Source organism: Asterias rubens, chromosome 18 (genome assembly GCF_902459465.1).
Source record: "Asterias rubens chromosome 18, eAstRub1.3, whole genome shotgun sequence".
NCBI lineage: Eukaryota > Metazoa > Echinodermata > Asteroidea > Forcipulatida > Asteriidae > Asterias > Asterias rubens.
The window spans coordinates 6,880,306-6,901,369 of NC_047079.1; the positions used below are offsets into that span (position 1 = coordinate 6,880,306).

General features: G+C 39.0%; 1 protein-coding gene across 3 annotated transcripts in view; it reads left to right on the plus strand.

Moving 5' to 3' along the window:
- The first annotated feature begins 1,462 nt into the window (after positions 1 to 1,462).
- Positions 1,463 to 21,064, plus strand: part of LOC117302100 (rap1 GTPase-activating protein 1-like) — a 48,704-nt gene continuing 29,102 nt past the window's right edge. Inside the window, exon 1 of one of the 3 annotated variants that reach the window (XM_033785896.1) lies at positions 1,463 to 2,432. In XM_033785896.1, coding sequence (XP_033641787.1) covers positions 2,380 to 2,432 — 53 coding nt within the window. In that variant the 5' untranslated portion in view covers positions 1,463 to 2,379. Of the gene's footprint in view, positions 2,433 to 12,753; positions 14,640 to 21,064 lie in introns of those variants that run through there. The other 2 variants (XM_033785894.1, XM_033785895.1) reach the window with 2 other exon arrangements.

The window sequence follows — 21,064 nt, forward strand, 5'->3', positions numbered from 1 at the left end:
AATGAAATGTTGACAGGTTAGTTCATCAGCAGTTTTAACAATGTACCTTTTCAATATGATCATATACATTAAAAGCATCCCCAGGGATAAAGACTTCATAAAGAATAAGCTATAACCTTGTCGTTTTTGAACAAGCCTCGCTGCAGTAACACCATCTCTCACACGTTCAAAGGTCCCCGATAAGGTGCCAGAAACGGTGTCTAAATTAAAAATGATTTGGAAGTTGCTAAGATGAGTCACCATCCATCCGTCTCTACGTCAACTTTCACGCATCAACGAAGCATCTGCGGCCGGCGGACTGAAATGCAAATAGCAAATTTGATTTCTGGAGTTGATAACATACGAAGCCTCCAGTCTTATCTAGACATTCCGCGAAGCTGAAAACATTTAACCTTGGCGGAATTGCCTCGCACACTTTTAAGAAAGGGTGGATGCGTAATAATTTCCATGGTTTTTGGCGTGATATGGAATTGCGATAGATTTGTGTATGCTGCAAGGGAAAATTAAACAGAAACTCCAAGTGTAGAACTTGGGTTTTTACTCTACACTGAGGTGTGATAAGCTCAGCATACTCAGTGCTTTCTTGAGACCTGGGCGCAATTTCATAAAGCTGTTCAGTAAAAAATACTGCTTAGAAAATTTATTTGTTAAGCAAAAAAGTTAGTGGGGGACCAGTTGCAACAATTTTAACGTAATGATATTTGGCTGGTAACCTTGTTCTTTTGAGCAAAATATTTCTGTGCTAAGCAAGATGGTATGCTCCCCTTTGTTTTTAGGAGTAACAAATCCATCATTTAAATATATTTCATTTCCATCTCAAGAAAATTGCAATGGATCAGAAAGTCTCTCGGGCCGGACATCGAATCGATCTCCGCTTCATTTGAAATTCTTATAGAGTTATCCTCAATGAATATTGAGAGATTCTTCCAGCTTTATTTTCTGGGTGTATTGGAGCAAATTATAATAGATGTCATGAATGACAAATATTTTGTTTCGTTGAAGTGAGTGATGGCGTTCCATCTCAGAAAGACACCTCACCATGGTGGTCGAGCAAACTGACTACGATTAAGCTCTCGAATAAGGCTAATCGATCGTAAGACGGGAAAAGGTAGGAAGAAAAAAAAAAAATGCAAAGTTGGGTTAATACTTTTTTTCAGGTCAGGAGTAACATTGTGTCACCACATCAGGCGTGATGAGCAATGCCCTGATCAATAAATTACCCAGTTGTTTTTCCCCCCTGTCCATCCCGTCATTTCAACCGCTTTTCCGGGTTTGTTTCAACGTTTATTCACCGTACATTCCAGGACCCCATAGGCTTTTCCAGCATTAATGGTTCAACGAGCCCTCCGGATAGATAAAGGGAACCATGGATCTGAATGACTAATTTGTCGTTTTCTAAGTCAGCCTCAGAGCGGAGAGAGTGGGAAGATGAGAGAGAAAAAAAGAGGGAATTCTTGCTTTGCATATTGCCCAGACTCCTGAGATGTTTTCTTGCGAGAAGGTTGGATGCGAATCTTCCGTCATCTCGATAGATGTGAAGATGCTCCGATGAGGTGTTCCGAGACGCACTGAGGGCTGTCTCAACGGGACGGCTAGGGGGACGGACAATCCTCTTGTCCAATCTATTTGAAGTGGCGTGGACGACGTGACTTTGTGATCTTTTAAAGTTCCAAAGGGAAACGGCGAGCTGTGGCTTGTTTTGGAATTAACAATTATCCAGGCGATGTTTTGGCTGTCTTCAGGAAGAGTTGTTGTGGAGCTGGAGGTTTAGTCAATGGACATAAATGTGCTCTACAGGAGGAAGTTAATACAAATTAATCAATAACGTCTTCAAGAGGCTACATTATGTGACCTTTTTTTTGGGAGATTGATTCAGATTATAAAAGGCACAGTTTGACACGCTTCAGTGCAAAGTGCAGGTAAACTTCAGACTAGAAATCAACTTCAATGCAGGAGCATGTAGTAAGGGGTGTTAGTTGAGCAGTAGGAGAGAGTGAAAGCACTTTCCTTGTGTTAAGAGCACATCTTGTTCCAAAGATGGCAGACAAGAGAAATCAGCACTTACCTAAATCAGCACTGCTGTCTGCAAAATAACAGCGTTGACAAGAAACTAATCACAGTGTTGTAACAGTATCTTGTTGTAGCCTTCCAAGGGAGATCCAACTTATTGACAGATCGAAGTGGATTGAGAGAAAAAAACAATGAGTGTGGATAGAACTTAATCGCCGCAAGAGGCCCATTTTTGCTGTGAGGGAGAATTTTTCTGAAGTGGTGTCAGATAAAACTATTATTTGGAACTTCATGGATACCACACTCTAAAAGACTCTGTCCAATTTGTGTGGAATATTGCAGCTTTTAATATTGCTCTTCTCTATAGCTATGGATTTTGCTTGGGCCACTGCTCTCATGTGTACTCCGAAGAAAAAAGCAAGGTAGATTGATGTGATGTTGTTCTTGCTAAGTGTAGCAGTGAGTTTAATTTTTGATAGGTATTGTTTTGTTTTGTTGTTCATTCATCATTTGTAGGTGAGAAACTGACATTCCTTGATGTAAATTTACAGGTTGTGTAGATCCATCTTGAACAAAACAATTCATCTTAAAAATCAAAACATAAACCCCCCCCAAAAATAAATTAAAAATAAATTAATTAAAACTTAGTGATGAAAGCACTTTCAATAGAAGCTACACAAAAAATATTATACCTTATTATTACATTTAAAGTTGTTAATTACAGTTGTAAACAACTAAATCAAGCAACACTTAGAATTTCATTAAAAACTGCCACATCCTTGACTTGAGCATTTAAAGGGATTTGTTATGCATATCTGATTCACTGTGAATATCAATCCGCTGGCATGATTATTCAGTGCTGAGTTGAGTAATTTGCATATATATGCAAAATTCAGTAGTGGTATTTTGATTGGCTAGAAAAGTTTTTATCACTTTGCATATTAGGAGTCATTGTAAATTATTGTCAAAGGCAACCCAAAATGGCAGGGCTCAAATATCAAGTAATCTTGATTAGACCACATGAATTATACCTCAAATCTTTTATTTACTGGACCAGAAGTATATTTTGTTTTTTTGTCTAGATTTTACCTCTAAATTAAATATTTAGATTTCATCATCACCTGGAAAATATGTTGTGGAAATTTACTCTTGTACCTTTGAAGGACCGAGTTCAATTTCAGTGGTAATCCTGTCTATAGAAAATAAATTCTGTTCATAAATAAAATCCATTATCGTAGGATTAGTCTAGTATCATTGTGCATACATAAACATAAGCTTGCCAATATATAGACAGACACATTGGCATCAAATTAAATGAAAAATTGTCGAACGTTGCAATCTTCTTTGGTTTGAAGAAGTGAGCCCTCTTGTGTTAAGACAGTGTAATGCTTTCCTCATCAGTTGTCCTCTTGGAGGAGAATGAAATAATCAGATGAAGTTGCATCCACTGTGTTTCTGGAAGTGAGCCCTCTGTTGATTTGCAGTTCATCGTTGGTGTATTTCTGTGAAGATGAGATGGATTCTTGGTTGTGAGGGACATGATGACAGCTTTTCAGTCTTTCAAGAAATATTTTTTGAAGTTTTGTTTTTTAATCTTCAATGCAGATTTGGATTTGTTTGTTCATGTGGTGGACATTTAACATTCTTGTACACATTTCCTATTAGCATTGTTACAATGAAAAAGTCTACCACATAGAAGAATATGTATCTCCTCTGAGTAGTTTGTCAACGTAAAGCAAATAACCAACCCTGCTCCCAGAAAACCCTGAAACACCCCCCACCCTCCCCCCCAAAAAAAAAAATAAATAAATAAATAAAAATATCCAGAACACATATTTTAGTAATTCCTTTGCAACAGCCATAGCTGTATACACAAAGTGCAGATACGGCCTAATATTCAACTAGTGAGATTTGGTTACCTGACTTTGGGAAGATGTGATATAAAAGCTGATTTCCCAGATGAGATGTCTTAAAGATTTATGGCATGTAGCCATGGGATTATACCACATTATGCGATTAACAGCAGCTTGAATTACAGGCTCTTACCACAGTTGAAGGAGTCGGGGTGTGCATAGTAATGATACATTAATATCATTAAAAACAGTAACCCAAGGCAAAGATATTGATAATTATAAGGGATGACCAACATTAGAGTTAGATAACTAAGCGACCCAGAGATCGCCAGTTTATATCTTGCTTGAGTCAATTTTGCTTTGTTCAACCCAAAATTATAATTAAAAGAGATGAAAGCTAACAGTTTTTTATTTTTTTTATTTTATGTTTTATGTTTTTTTTTCCCTTTTCATATCATTTTGGTAACCAAGAACAACTTTAGTCAACAAGGTTTTTATTAAAAAGAAATTCAAAACATTTGTAGGGCATTCCTCCCCAAGGAGAAGGATGAAGAGAAAATAATAGATGATGAATTATTGATCAGTTTCCCAGGGTCGGAAGAAAGAACAAAAATGATAACACTAATGAGAAGCGCCTTGATCTAGTTTTGGGCAGTTATGTACGCTCTATATAAACCTAGGTCCAATTTCATAGCGCTGCTAAGCACAAAACTTTGCTTAGCATGAGATTTCTTCCTTGACAAAAACAGGATTGCCAACCAAATGTCCACGTGATTTTCAGGACAAGCAAACAACAGCTGAATACCAGTAAAGAGCAACATGCAATAACTGGAAATTTGGTTGGTAATCCTATTTTTATCAAGGAAGAAATTTCATGCTAAGCACATTTTTGCGCTTAGCACCTCTATGAAATTGGGCCCTGGTATTATTGTTGTCTCAGACAACAAGGCTTCCATTCCAAGCCAGTTTAACAGCCGGTTCATGGCTTGACTACTAATGGGGAGCTGCAGGCCCGAGGTGAGAATATTTACTCGGTGACCCAGATTGGAGTATGTTGGGATGGGGGGGGGTGAGGGGGGGGGGGCTGCTGACTTGAGGTGGAAATAAAAACATTCCAGATGAACTTTAAAGCTAGATGATTGAGATGAACTTTTGAATATTGCTTGCAAGGACAATTCGCTGTCATAAATTGAGAGATTTGACCATAGAGCACGGGCCAGGTCCCAATCTTATAGAGCTCGTTAAGCACAAAAAGTAGCTAAGCACAGCAAAAGTCAGCTTATACCGGAATAAGGTTACCAGCCAAATTACCATGTCACATGTACAATTTGTGATGGTATCCTGTTCATTTCTGCTTAACAGACAAATCTTAAGCAATACTTTCTTCTGCCAAGCAGCTCTATGAATTTGCTTTGTTTCTCCTATTATTGGGATATCCCCAATGTGTACACAAGATTGAACCGAGGACATTCCAGGTCTAGATGTTCAAGAATGCCACGGAAGCCCATGGCCTCTGTTGCCCTGGTCGTTGTCTTGTTCTTGATGCCCCTCACAAGTTTCCCAAAGACTTTTAAGATTTTCCAATGACAGCCCTTTGCAAAATAAAAATGGCCTTTCCCTTTCAAAGATGGATATCCAGGCCTGACGTTCTCATTCTGTCACACCATTGGGATGGATTCCTGGGATTAAAGTCCACTTTAATTATAGCTTGTACGAAGGAAAAACATTGCCTGGATTCAGTTGTTGTGTATTTTAATGATGTGGTATAGATTAGAACGCTCAAGGGCCAGCTCACTAATTACCTACAAGATGTACCTCATCTGTATGCAACCTTCACCTGACGGTCCAAAGGACAGACTAAATAAAATGAAAACTCCAAACGATTTTTATTCTTGCGGTCTTCCCTGGATGAGGAAGGATGGCGTTCTCTCGGCGTAGATTGCCCTTACCCGAGACGGATAAAGGAAGACAGTTGGATGCGTTTTTGATTTAAGGGTATTGATTTGAACGAGGCTGATGTGGAAGTTAAAAGAAGCCTGAGGCATTCTGGAATGGACTCTTGCACATTTTTTGTGTTGTGGGGAAACCGTCCATGTTCGTCGGAGTCTAAGGTTTTTTTTATTGAGGAAGTAAGGAGAGAATACAATTGGGGTAAATTGCTTCAGAGTGGAGTCATATTCTTTTTGAAAAAAGAGGGCAGATATGTGTTTACTGTTTGAGCGTGCTCTCATGTACTTTAAAACTTGTAAAACTTATTTTTCTCCTGAAGACGACTAGGGTAAGCTGGTTGAAATGTCAAGAAGAAACCAACCTGCTCTTTTCAGAGCCAACAGTCTGGGCCAAATTTCAGCCATGTATAATTTTTGTTTACTCGTCTTTGAAAACTTCTCAAAGACTAACTTTTCGATAAAAAAACAAAGGAGCTGCATCAACATTGGCTTTCTCGATGAGGAACAAAAGGTTTGCGTTTCTATAATGCTCTAATTGTCGAATTCAACTAAAAGTAGAAAAAATACGACACAAACAAGTCAACCTTCTCCTCGCACTGAGCATGTTTGCAACAATGCATGTTTTCCATTGTCATATGAGCCACATCAGCGAATTTACATGGAGGACACCCTGTATTTGTCATTGTGTTCTGACGGCATCCAGACATTGGTGACAAAATCCATGGCTCCGGCAGCCTTTGACGTCATTCGTGCCCTATACGTTGTTGTCAACATCTTTTGTTATCTTGAATTATGAAATAAATTTCAGAAATTGGTTGTTGTTTTTCTCCTTCCCCTTATAGGGCATATGTGAGCAGGCTACGTTGCCTGATAAGAGATATGACTGTTGTTCAACAAAAAATGATTTCTGGTCGGTGTTTTTGTGAGTAAATAAGGCTTTTAAGACCTTCACAAGAGAGATGACGTGTTTGAGTCTCCAGGCTCCCTGTGCAGTCAAAGACATTGAATTTCTAATCTCTAGCCATTGGATGTGTACAACCAATATATAGAACTTCTTGAGGAAAGACTATCCGGCATGCATTTTTTCAGCTGATCAGCTGATTTATTATTTTTTCTTTTCAAAACAGCTATAGAAAACACTTTGAGTGTGATCGGCCATTTCCGCTTTTTATTTTTTTAATTCGAAAGTTACATGTCTGAACTAAAGAGTAGAAGGAAAAACAAATCGCCAGTCTCATGATTATTAACATTGGCCAATATTTATTACTCTTTGGTTCAAATTCCGCTCTAGTAAAAATGTCTTTGTTTAACCCCAAATCATTTTAAATTTACCCAGTCAGTTTCCCTTGTGGTTTATTATTTGACAAGTGGTAGTTCAATTCAGTTTAGTTCCCTATATATTTTGCCTACACTATCGAGTTAAGGCTTATCTAGCAAAAACAATAAAATAATAGTAAATATAATTACAAGGCAGACAATTTAAATGCATGTGGAAGTAGTTTGGAAGTAGTGACTTACATTTGATTTATGAAAAACCCTTTGCAAATGATAACTACATTTTTAATATTACTCTTTGTAGAAATGAATTCTTCTTATGTCCGACATTTAGTCATTACAGACCACATTCAGGAAGCCGGTTTATATGATTTTCATTTTTTTTTTCATCTCAAGTTAATTTTAAGTACTTAGAGTCCAAACACCCAATGGACCAAAAAGAATTGAATGATCGTGCGTGGGAGTCAGGCCCCCTGATCTCCAACAATGGGAAAAACTAATTTACCATGGGCAAAAGGACGCGTGTACAGAGTCAATAATCAGACTTGGGGGGGGGGGGATGAATGCCGTTGCCGAGATGCAGACAAAGTCATTTATATCCCTCTCTAGTGCTTCCATCTAGTCCCATTTCAACTGGAGGGGAACAGAAAGCTCAAAGATTTCAATTTAATAGGAAGTTCTCTTTTCATCAACTGAATGGTAAACTCCCTCGTTGCAAGTTCACGTCCCCGTGAACAACAAAGACCTATTCAGCCTCATTTTTGTCGCTAGGGACTCCTGCAAAATTTTCTGACGTAATGAGTTATAATTTATTTGGATTTGTTGTTGAGAACGCAGTAGGAGCTATCAGAGATAAGAAACATCAATTTGAAGTTCATATTGACAGTTTCAACTTAATTGTTGTTTTTAATACATTTTTCGTGAAGTAGAGGAAATTGTTTCCCAAAGAAGAATTGCCCACAATTATAAGTAATCATAACTGATTCAGTAATTAAAGTATGTCCATATATGAAGAGGTTTCTAAGTCCCATTAAAAATAAAAATCTGGAAATAAGGGCAGTCAGGTTGATGTTCAGGTTTCTTTCATTGCTTTCTACTTATAAAGACCCTGTTTTGAATCCCACTGGGGCTTGGGTTTTCCCTGGAATAATTCTCTGGGGTTTTCCTCCCACATCTAAAACTGAAATTTCCTTTATTTTGTTCTTTCTAAAGGGTTCTTGGCTGTACAGTGATTAAGCTTGCTTTCTGAGAAGCCCTGGCTTAACAACCGGCATGAATAAATAAAATAAATAAATAAATATTTAATTTAAATTAAATCTAGAGTTCTGGATGAATCGCTTCAAGATGCAGAGTTCCAGACGCCTTCGCCATTTTCGGAGTTCACTCGTTCTCTTTTCCAAATCAATTTGACCAAATTGATGACACTTTTCCTCTAAGGCTGTTTTCTCAGAATAAAATGAGGAAGAAAAAGAGCAAGAGAAGTGAAAGTGACAAAACATGTTGCCCACACACCATAAAATGGAATTGGCTTGAAAGATCACGAAATTGTTTCCTTTTTTTCCTCCTGTAGCAGACGAAATTATATAGGACGCCATTCCCCAAGGTAGATGTCCATTTTACCAACTCATCTCCGCTAAAAACAAAAAATGGACAGCAATTCTCCCGAGGTGTATTTACCCGTCTCTTGCTTTCATCTTTTCGCAAATCATTTACAAATTGATATTCCTCTCTTGGAGTTGATGGGTTTTGGAAAGTTTTATTTTTAGAGAAGTGACTTCTCTTGTTACTTTTGTAGGGTTGGAGACTTGAGAGTAAAGACAACCCTGAGGCTAAAATATTGATTCTACTTTTTTTAAACTTCAATTGCTATTAGTGTGCTCAATTTGACATTATTGTTTACAGTCTCATATTTATCCATGTCTGTGGTGCCTGCTGTTTTTCACAGGTCTTCAAAAAGAGCGACCGCACCCCCACCCACAAAAATCTTCAAATATAATACTGGCAAGTGAGTGGACATAAATGTCAAGTTGAAAGAGGGAACAAAAAGTTTTGGGTTTTTCAATTAAAATAATTTCATTTATTGTTTACTCCTTCCTTGATAGTTTTTCTGAGATGAAAACTTTGCTTGGAATATGAATAATAACAAATATTAATATTATGCAATACTTTTATGAATATACTCTACTGCGCATGGTGTGCTTTTAGCTTTATGTTATGCATCTAAATCTTATGCATGGATGGCCAGAGGGAAAACATCGACCAGACTTTGATAACGTCATTAAAAAATTAATGTGCTAATAATGATAATGGTTGCTTAATGTTTTGTTAAAGCTCCTAAACGTCCTTTCTAAACTGTCTGGAGGGTAAACGTGGGAGATATTTCCACCATTATATGAAGTTTCTGATGTTCATATAATCCTATACTGACGATGCTTTTGAGAGTTGGAATGTGTGAGAGTAAACAACGCCCAATAATTTGTTTTTAATTCATCACTTTTACTCACTGAAAGGATGAACTCCCCTTGCCCTTGACTTTCCCAAATGGTAAAGGCTAAAAACAGATTGCGAAAAAGGTTACTATAGATAGCCGATGACGTATTTCTGTATGTAGTGTGTGAAGCATCAATTGTTGAAGGGTCAATGGGAAGAGCGGAATTATTGCTCTGTTTCCATAGCAACGCTGCATCGCAACTCTGGATGTCTCCATTATAACCCAGAGGGGTTTATCCTGGTGGAGTTAGAACTGCTGATATACGGGAAAAGTGTTTCTTTTATGACTGACATCCCTTCGTGATATGATTTGCACCATACACCCACGTTGTTTACAACGTTCGTGCCGTTGACGTTAGTGCTTCAACTTGTTTAGGAGCCGACAATTCAGGCACCGACTCTTGAAAGAGTTCTTCAGAGATTGCCACATTTTCCCTTGATAGAGGAACACTTTGTTGACACTTCTGCGTCTCCTTAAAAAGCAGCATCCAGCTTTTTGCAGACAACATCTTCAAAATATTCCATTTGGGTGCGGAAGATGTAAATTACACTAACGCTGTCTGCCGTTCAACTCTTTAAAATGCAAATCTATGGTTTGCACTCAGCGAACTTGAAATTGAACCTTAAAGTTTTTCAGTGGAGAAGGATATCTCTGAGATGATGTTTTCAGACAGCTGAAACAAACAGCCTATGTTTGCTTTTCAAGTTGTTTTGGAGGACATTGTGCAAACATTAAGCGGCTTTTCAAAGTTTGTGGTCATCGTATCAAACTCACGCCGAGCCGGCAAATGGAGTTCCAATCTGAGATGATTTGAATATCTGTGCATCAGTGGATTCAAGCTAATTAACCCAATTTAAGGAAAGTCACATGCGTATTTGGAAACCACATTTCTCGATTGTCGCTCTTACTTTCTTAAAGTGATTCGCCGCACGCTGGATGAAAGGTCGAGAGTCAATGGAACAAATGCATTTCTTAATGCCAAGTGATGATGTTCAATCAGTCCTGTGCTGAACAAAGTGAAGCCTCGTAAAGATACTCCAGCAGCTACACACGTACATCGCCAGCCTACACGATACCTTCGTCATCATTAAGAGAGAGAGAGAGAGAGAGAGAGAGAGAGAGAGAGAGAGAGAGAGATAGGAAGAAAAAAACAAAACACAAATGAATTTGAGATCAATGATCTATTAGGGGCATTTACGTTGTCTGAGCAAATTGCACCTAAGTGGTCCGGCTTCTGTGATTCATGCGAATATTAATGGATCCACGGAAGGAGAGCTTTCCACACTAACCAACACTCCACCAGTCTCGCTACAAACTAATCCCGACATAAGTGGGACTTTTTGACGGCGAAGAAGGGTATCATAGCTACATTTGTATCCGGGGGGAATTGTGCTCTTTCTCGGCGAAGCCATTAATTAGCTGTTTGAAGTCCTGTAATGGTATGTTTTAGCTGCCATTAAGAAGCTTCTTTTAGTGTCTTAGCGACTGAAGAGAGACCGTCTAAAGTGTGAAGACATACTTCAGATTTTACCCCCTGCATTTGACTTGTTCACCTGGGCACAGATTAGACTCTGTCCAATTTTCATCAGCCTCTGATGTTGTGCCGACAAATTCTCTGCTTTATAAGTGTGTCATCTCCAATAAATTCTTTCACTGGTCCCAACCGCTCGGCCAGACTTAGGAGCGCTCTGTTTCGGCTGGTTATTTTGTGCTGATATCTTGGACCATCTACTAAATCATCTTTATTGTTATTGGATCAGCATCTAGCTCGTCGACACGATCTGTTCAGTTAGAGACATCCATGATCAATACTTGTTAACCTGGGGTATTTCAGCACCTGCCCCTATCAATTAGTATTTGGATAGCCACTATTTTATAAACAATGTGGACTGACCATCAAACTTAAACAATTCTTATATCTGTCAGAGACCGTCTCTTACCATCATCTTGAAGCATCTACAAACAGTGGGACAGACAGACTGAGTAGTAGAAAGTTGAAGAAAAAAGACGATACCATTTTTTGAAATCACTCTGACGACTACAAAAGTGGCCCACCATTGATCTCAACTAACTTGACAATATATTACTGTTTTATATTGAATTGCCAAGTAAGGGGCCGCAGCCAGAAGCAAATTGAGCCTCAGTGCTTCACACTTCTCCAGTGCATTGAGGGTAACTTATCCTCTTCACATTTGAAAAGTGAGCCCCGCTGAATAGCAGTTACTCTTTCCTAAGAGAGCAATTGCCCCGATTGGATTCAGATCAGTGTGGAAGTGTTCAGGCCAGAAATAACTGAACTAAGCTGCTGGATTCGCTACTCGGGTTGACCTCTTGAACTTTTGTCCCACGGGGAGGTTTAAAGAGTTCACCATACAAGTCGTTTAACTGCCGTTTAGAAACTCAGAAACTATCTGCAGATACAGCTAGGGGTTGATGAGTGTTGCAGAAGTACAAGATTAACCAACTGGTAGCGGTAAATATTGACGTTCATCTTCGCCGCCGTTTATTCGTCCACTTCACTCTCTGCCTGGTTACAAATGTAACGGCTTCATTACACGGTTGAATCAATACTGTTATTGGAGTTGATTTTCCTGAAATCAATGCATGATGTAACTATATTGCATTAATGGACCAGCGAGTTGTTTTTTCTACGAAGATTTGTTCCGGGATCCTGTTGTAGTTACATATGAAACATTTACACAGTTGCTTTCAATTCGTGCATTAATGAGAGACAGGAGTTAATACTTAGTCTTACAACAAGATTTTAGTGTCGCACGTTTGTTTTGTCATCGTTGGAGGATAGATACTGAGTTTTGGATTTGAATTATTCATAAGGAATGAAGTATTTATGATAGTGAATTATTCATGAGGAAAACTATCCCCCATCTGTGAAAGGTCGTTCGGGTGGAGTTGACTCTCACCAGCCAACAGGATCTATGAATATTAATGAGCAGCTGGTTCTGAGAAGCCAATCAAGTGCCAGAGGTCAGACAATGCTCTGGAGTTGACTCTCACCAGCCAATGGGATCTATACATATTCATGAGTAGCTGGTTCTGAATAGCCAATCAAGCGGCAGAGGTCAAAGGTTGCTGGGATTGCTCCTGCACAGGTGTGTTGCATCATTGGGAGACAGCTGTAGACTGAGTGAGTCGAGAGAGAGAGAGAAACCTTCACGTCTGAGTGCTCGGACGACGAGGTATCACCAACAAGCTCTGCATGTAGGCTATACATCTCACCAGTCACTTTGATGCGGTGTCCTCTGTAGTTGGGCGTGTTATTTGTGAAACATCCCTTAATGAGCACAGACTACCAGGGTACTTTTTTTGTGACAGCTGTGGACGACGCCAATGATAAACTCTCATACTTCTTGCTTGTTGTCATGTCAGATGCATTTGCGGTGTAATTTGATCCTAGTGGTGTTTTAATGTGCAAAAAGGAAGCTAACTACACACCTGGTACTTCGAACACACTCATCAGAAGAATGTTCTCTTTTATAAGTCAGACTGGATTTCTGATATTTTTTTTCTTCTCTTTTCGTCGTCGCCAAATGATCTGCCCAGCTGTAGCCTGATGCATAGGGAGGCGTCGGTTTAATCAGAAACCATCTCAAAAATTGGCTGATAGAGTGCACAGATTGTCGAACACATAGAGCTAGAGGCATCATAATTTGTTATTACCATAACAACTCCCATACAATTGGGGCCTGGATAAAAACACACCATAAAGTAAGCCGTGTCTCAGTTCGTCCCCGAGCATTCGATGTGGACGCAACCTTTGTGTCATGGGCGACAAAATTGGGATATTGGACGTAAAATGTGCTGATAAATAAAGCTGAGCTAGAAGCATTTATTTGTTCTGCTTTTTACTCCAGAGACTCTTTTTCGTGTCTGATTTTACACTTTAAAAAGCGGGAAAGGAGAAGAAAGGAAAAAAAGGCGACAACGGTGCTGTTCTTGTTGAAGTGCTCGCTTAATGGAAAACTTCTGAAGGTGTTTTGTTCATAGTGAGTGCAGTGATATATTTCCAGGAACGCTGACGCATGGGATGTTTCAGTTGGCATAGAGATGGTTGGGGAGTGATGCTGAACTGATATGCATCCCTAAAACGGTGACATCTTAGTCGTTGCTTTTCTTCTATGATATGAAAATGGCCGCCACACTTGGATTGACAAACATTATTTGATTGACTAAATCCTACACCCTGTGTGCTGATTATTAAAAACCTGAAATTAATCTGGCTTCGGAGTTATTGGGTGGTGCATTCGCCGAAATTTGCATTTCCTTGTTTTCTGTAGCGTATTTAATCACTGCTAAGCTGACGGCTTATATTTGTTCTGGGACAGACGGAGCTGTTGTTGCCATTAATAGACTGTGGATTTGAATGTAGACATCGCTATACATCCTTGTCAACATTAGCTGAGTAACCGTTCATCAACGCAGACCCACAGCTTATGTGACTGACTGGATCCCAGTACTGGAGTAATCGTCTTTCATCGAGAACAAGAACATCAGAAGTTGTAATTTGATGTGCATCAACATTTGCTTGGTTTCCCCATAGCACTGCCTACTCATCTTGCCTTTGGCAAGACAGGGTTCCAGCTGTGGTTGAAGCCTGTGGTTTCTTATAACGCTGTCTCTTCGCCGAGAAAGGCTCGGTGAGAAAAACAGTCCAGGGCTGAGGAATTGATAGTGACACTGAGCTTACATTGTCACTGTGCTCCTTCATCGGAAAGATCCGATTCATTACAAACATCTGTCCGGACTTATTTCCCTGCTAAATATTAAGACGTTAAAGATCCCAGGGAACTCTATAGAACACTGGAAGAAAATTCTATACTGCTGTAGAAAAAAAGTACTTTTAAAATTTTTCAAAAACTGTGTGACAATGGACGGCTTTTCACCACTGAAGAAGTTCAGTCGTCGTTCTTGGCGAAGGGGTTCTGTTGCAAACTCCCCTCTACTTGAGCTGAGGAGGGATGCCAGCTATCAGGTGACAGCCATCGGCCCCCCGCGACCCAGAAAGAGGGCCCTCAGTCTGCCGGATGCCTTCAGCCCATGGAGGTGAAGTAACCATTTTATAGCTTTCTTTAAATTCCTTTCAGGTTTTAGTGTGAGTTTGTGTGTATTATAAAGTGAGATTAATTTTACAGTTGAAATATTCACTTGTGCTTTTTCATTCCGATTGCATTTTATGCCAATTGCAAGGTGCAAATGTTGGCAGCTTTGTTAATTTAGCAAACCCTTGAGATCTGGATCCAAGTTTATAACCTGCTGTTGTCACTTAGGGATGTAAAAAGACGACTCATACAGCGAAAACTCCCATTGTCTTTCAATAACCTGGTGGATTAAAGGCTCTTATTATTATCGCTATCAATTACCAAACACTCAGTGTGCCAGATAGCAAAGACTACAAAATACAGCTGCCCAGTTTATTGCTTAATCGTAGAAGTCACATCACACCAGTGTTATAGTCTTTATGTTGGCAACCTATACCTTCTAGAATTGTATTTAAGTTACTTTTGCTTGTTTTTCATTGCTTGCAAGGTTTGTTCATCAATATAATACTTATCTGTTCAAATATAATCCCTCTGGGAACATCTTTTTATATGGATTTTGGCGCATTACAGTTTCCTGGTATTATTATATTAAAGTTAAAACAAACTTTGGGCTGTTGGTTTCACTTTAATATTAAATAAACTGGCCTCTGCATTTCTGTGTATTCGTGTATGAAATATAACATGAGGTCGTCGGGAAAACAACTCAACCCAAAAGAGTGGTTCGATCGGCTAAGTAAACAGAAGATGAGAGAAAACAAGAATAATCAATGCGCTGTACGGAAAACTTCCATTAACCGTGATGCTAGGTTTCATCCTGTAAGGCTGTGTTCAAAACAAAATGAAAATATTAACATAGTAAGCTTTGCGGTAACACCATGTGATGATAATCTAGAACTGAGTGGTGGTGGTTTATTACCCACTATTTTTGTGTGACTTTTTAGATGACCGTTTGAGCTTAACAAACACAACGTTTGCTTATCTGAAATGCAGCTTAGGAATCGATGTTTGAATTAATTCTCTTCATCACAGGCCATAGAGGCCAACAGAAAAATAACAAGTAATAAACCAACCCATACTTCAAATTCATATTTTTCAATCATAAAGTGCTTTCCATTCTGTTTGTCAGCCCACTACTCGACCAATAATGGAAAGTGATATTTTGTCCGTTTCGGGAGCTAGCTTGAATTTTAATTTGACATTTAGACTGGAATTGATACAGCGTTTTTTGATAAGTTGGTACTTGTATAGATGTTATGCGTGCTCACTACACCTTCATACAGTCTAGGTATAATATGCAGCATCGGGGGGAGGGGGGGGGGTGTGGGGGGGGGTGTGGGGGGGGGGGGGTGTATCTAAAGGCCTCTTGAAATAAGTGGGCGTTGCAAGCCTCGTGTGTGGAATAGAACAAAGCCCTGGTATAAATCCTTGCATTACGTGAAGCAGCGTATAATTGTCTGTTTTGCCTCAGAATAAAGCGGAAGAAACTCGTTGCTAGATTTAATTTAAAGTAAGCTTAAACCTGTGTGTAGGTGGTGGGGGCGCTGTGTATAGTGTAGAAAAACAACCACAATATACAAAATATCATCTTGAAGAAAATGTCAGAGGTAAATCTCGATAAACCTCTGTTTTCAAGACATGACAGCAAAACTTCCAGAGTATGATTTTCCTCTTCTTCTCAAGATAATAATAAAAAAAAATTAAAAAATATTCAAGCAAGTAAACAAAGTGTTAAATATCTCACTTACTGAAATCCCAAACGCAGCTTTTTAAAAACTGTTTTCACTTGTCAATAGAAGAGTGGCTGTTGTTGTTATATATACACTTTAATACTTTGGCAGTGATCTTGCTTGATGATACAGAGGGTAATTCAAATCATCGAGGAAGAAACAAATATTCCTCTTTCCTTAAAATGTCCCAATCCCACATCTCCCAAGATGCTTTTAGTCGGATGAGCTTCTCCACTCGGAGTATTTCAATTTGAGGAAGTGTTGATCCGCTACGCTATCAGGAAGTTAAAAAACAACAACTCTCCAGCAACGGTCTATTTTGGGTATAAGCAAGTACTCTAATTTGTTTTGCAGTGCAGTTCTTGCACTTAGGGTTGGGGTCAGGTCTTTGTATGGTGGTGATGTCTCGATCGGGTTTGGTTTTCTTCTCGACGGGAGATTCGACTCCTCTTTCGTGTTGATCTGTCTGGGAGATGGTTTGACTTGTTAGATTGTTTTCTTTTTTTCTTGTTGGGTTTTTGGGGGGATGGTTTGTTTGCCCCCAGTCTGTGGTGTGCTCGGTATGAGGTTCATTGCTCAGTTCCATTAGGAGGGAAGCATCTGTCTGAATGGAGGACGTCTTAAAATGTTATGGCTCAGGTTTTTTTATATAAATATTTTTTAAACCATATCTCACGTTCACGTCTTTATTTCTGACGAACAAGTTCACAATAAACACAAAAGTGAGACACATAAAATTTTCCACCCCACTCTCTGGAAACTCTGAAAACCCCTTCTAGATAAAATATGTTTGTATAATTATCGGAATAAAAGATACTAACTGTCTATCATTCCAGTATAATTACACAGGACCACGTGACCTGTCTGTTCCCAAACCTAAGTTTATTGGCACAAAGCTAAAATGACTGGCCTAGGGCCAGGGCCCTATTTCATAGAGCTGCTAAGCACAGAAATTTGCTTAGCATGAAATTGCTTCCCCGATAAAAAACAGGGTTTCCAGCCAAATTTCCATTTGTTGCATAGTCAGTGCGTACTGGTATTCAGCTTTTGTTTGCTTATCCTGAAAATGACATGGAAATTTGGTTGGTAAACCTGTTTTTATCAAGGAAGAAATTTCTTGTTAAGCAATTCTTTTTGCTTAGCAGCTCTATGAAATTGGGCCCTGCTGTCCAGTGTAAATTTTGAGCCTTTTAGTAAGGCGTAATGCCATATCCATATTTGCCACTGTGGCAAGGATAGAGTGTTTTGTTTGTTTTCTAAAGGTCTTCTTTACCTGAGGATTTCTTCAAGTTTTTGACTGACCTAAAAACAAGTTGTCAAGAGTGGAATTTCAACCCACTTTGATTTCTAGAATTAGTTTGAGTTGTAATCCAGAAGCTGTTCAACTTTTAATGTGAAAAGAAGGACGGATATATTTCACGAGCTTGGTGATTTTAGAAGCTTATGGGTTTGTCATGTAGTCTTAATGTAGGTGGATACATTTCATGGTTTGTAAAAAAAATTGTTTGTCATTGAGGGGATCGGGGGGGGGGGGTGAAGTTTTTTCTGTACATTAAGATCTGATGATGGGGTGGAAGGGGATAAAAGAAGATGGGGGAAGCTTGGAGTTTTTGTAACCAAAGGTTGTGGTTTGTGGATGAATCAAAGAGTAGGTGAAAGTTACACCTCTCTGCGATTTCAAGTTTGCTTAGTGGTTTCGCCTCTACCTTTCAACCCTGTGAAATCGATTTACCCATTTGGTGCTTGGTATGGGTCATGTTGTTAAACACCCCACCCCCCTCTATTGTGTCTTTTGTATGCTTGAAATCTAAGGATATCTTCTGAGGGTTTTAGGGGGGGGGGCTTCTTTTAAAAAGGTAAAATAGTGTGTTAAACAATGTTTAGTACATTTTCTGTACTCATGGAAGTCTGGGCTGATGCAAACAGAAGTCAGTAAATCATTTTTAGAGTTATTTAATTTTTCTTGTGTTTGAATTCGCAAATTGTCAGAATTTTTTTTTTCTATACACAGCTGATTGTTCTATAAATAGACAAAGAGGCAATGTTTGCATAGTCATTAGGAAAAGTACGCAATTTGTTAAGACTTTCTGGTGAACCTCTTCATTAATGAAGGCTAAGCATACATAGTCAATTGTAACCAGCACTTGTATATAAATAGCAAACGTGGTAATTAGCAAATAGCAATTAATTCAGCGTAGGCACTCTCGCAACCTTCTCTAGTTTCTATGTACGATCGTCGTGTTTCCAAACACACCCGTATCGCATTCACTTGTGATCACTTAGCGCAATCATCTAAGCCCCCTAGCGATTAGAATGCAAAGGTCTTGTAACTTAGACCCAGGTGAAGACACCACCGCATCTGGATTCCTTACATCAATTAATTTCTCCACGGAGCGCAGTCGACGATAACTTTCTAAGCGGAATTCATGACATGGACCAGGACTTGTTCGTGGAATATTTTAAAATGATTTATCAATTAGGAGGCTTGCCCAGAGCAAGTAACCTTAGACATTGTTGGGAAATGCTTCGGCTTGACATTGAGAAACATTCTTTCTAATTAATGTCTCTCACACATGGAATGCAATGTTGTTGAGATCTGGAAGTAATTAGGGATGCATGCTCAACTTTGCACATGTACCGTGGGACTGTGTTACCACTAAACCCTTGCAGTGCACTGCGATAAATACATTTAATTCCTTGCATTTTGAGCTGTAAGTGTAAGTTACACACAAATTTTTTAAGTTAATAAAAAAATGGAAAAAAATATCATTGTAGTTATGGACGCGCTAGTTTTTTGCCGGACTTGTCCTGTCATAAGACAACTGGCCCGGGACTAAAACTACTGGCCACTGGCCGACACTAAGGCCACTGGCCTCAGTCCAGTGTAAAACAAATTCAAGCCCTGACCTGATGTAGTACATGCTCTTTGACAGCAATGGTATCGAAGGAAGATGGTGAAGATCTTCAGTAAGAGGATTAAAGGGACATTAAGTCTCCGAGCTTATCCTTTATTAACACTAAGAAAAGATACAGGATCTCTTTCCTCAAGTTCTGCACATTTTTCTGGCCCTACTTCCTGATTAAATACGCACATTTTATTTTAAGGATTCATAAGTTTTGTCTCCAGAACGATGTACAAGAAATAAACAAATGCAAAGCTGAGGAATAATTTTAGAGAGTGGATGTAGAAGGGGCACAGCAATTTTTCTCTGGTAAAGGGCACTGTTGGAACTTTGCAAAGGGCACCACAGCAAAAGCATGGGGCATCACAGCCCGAACTCCAGTGTATAATTTGTGCCCAGTGATGCAATAATGAACATTGAACCAATGGCATTCAGTTTTACGCTTCAAAAATACCCATTGTATCAAAGGTCTACAATTTGCATTTTGCTGTGCCACTTTTATCAATGCCCATATTAACCCAATTTTTTCAAATCTCGTGAAAAAAACTAAGTGGTCGAAACTTGTCAAGAATGCATTGCTCTCTCCTTCTGAACAGCAATTTATGTCAGGGAATCAATTCTTCATACAACAATACCCTCAATTTTCTCCTGTCTCCTTCCGACTCCGATATAAAAAGATTGACATCGGCAAATAGGACATCGTAAATGTCATCAGCGAGACAAAAAAGTAAAGAGAGAATCAAATGAAATCCCACGCACATGGCAGACTAAACATGAAGAGGGGGCACACTGTCAGAACCCGCGCAAACTCGTCATTTTCCTTCGTAGAATCTGCTGTTTGCAGAGCTTGCGTCGCTGAAAAATTCTATACCGGAATTGGTCGCACGTTGCACGTGTGTAAACACCCGAGGTGCTGGCTTTATGGTGACTATAACTTTACATCACGAATGCCCTCGAGATAGTTATATACGTGTCGGCCATGTTTTGCCATTTTGAGAAAGATAGATGGTTTTGTAGAATAGTGGGATCGTTTGTGTCTTTATTACTGTATTACAATAATACAAGGATAGATTAGAACTTTGTATGAGGCTCCAAAAACGTGACTCAATAGGTAGACGCAAATTGTTCAGGTTTTATACAAATTTAACTTTATTTATACTTCAAAGTGAGTATTCACAAAAAAATAGGAGCCACGAGCAGGGATGCAAAGTTCAGAGACCAGCTGGGAATGAATTTTTGTTTTTAGCCCCCCCCCCCTCCTCTTGCTTTCAGAAGCCTTGTTCAAATATTTTAGAGTGAAGAATTACCTCCTACTCAAAAAAACTTGAGGGAGTCGTTTCTCACAATGTTTTACACTATCAACAGCTCTCCATTGCTCGTTACCAAGTGAGTTATGCTAATATATATTTTGAGTAATTACCGAACGAGTCCAGTGCGCGCCTTTTAAAACGCACTATAATGAACCAATAGATGCTGTACTTAAAGGGTGATCATGACACAAAAATTATTTTAGCATGTTAAAACGTATTTTCATGACATTGTTTTACTCATTTTTCAAAAACTACAGCACCTCAGCAACTAATATTTTAAGGTATGCTTTCTACTATCATTATCTTCAAACGGTGTAAGTTTAATGTAAATCAGTGGACATTGTGTTTTGTGTTACAGAAAGTACCCAAATCCTTTAACGGATTGTTAGAAACTCAATCTACTGCACCATTGAGGCTTGATTATTACAAGCTTGTCAGGATCCCGCTGGTTTGATTAGTAAATTGTTACAGAATCATTCAAACCGTTGA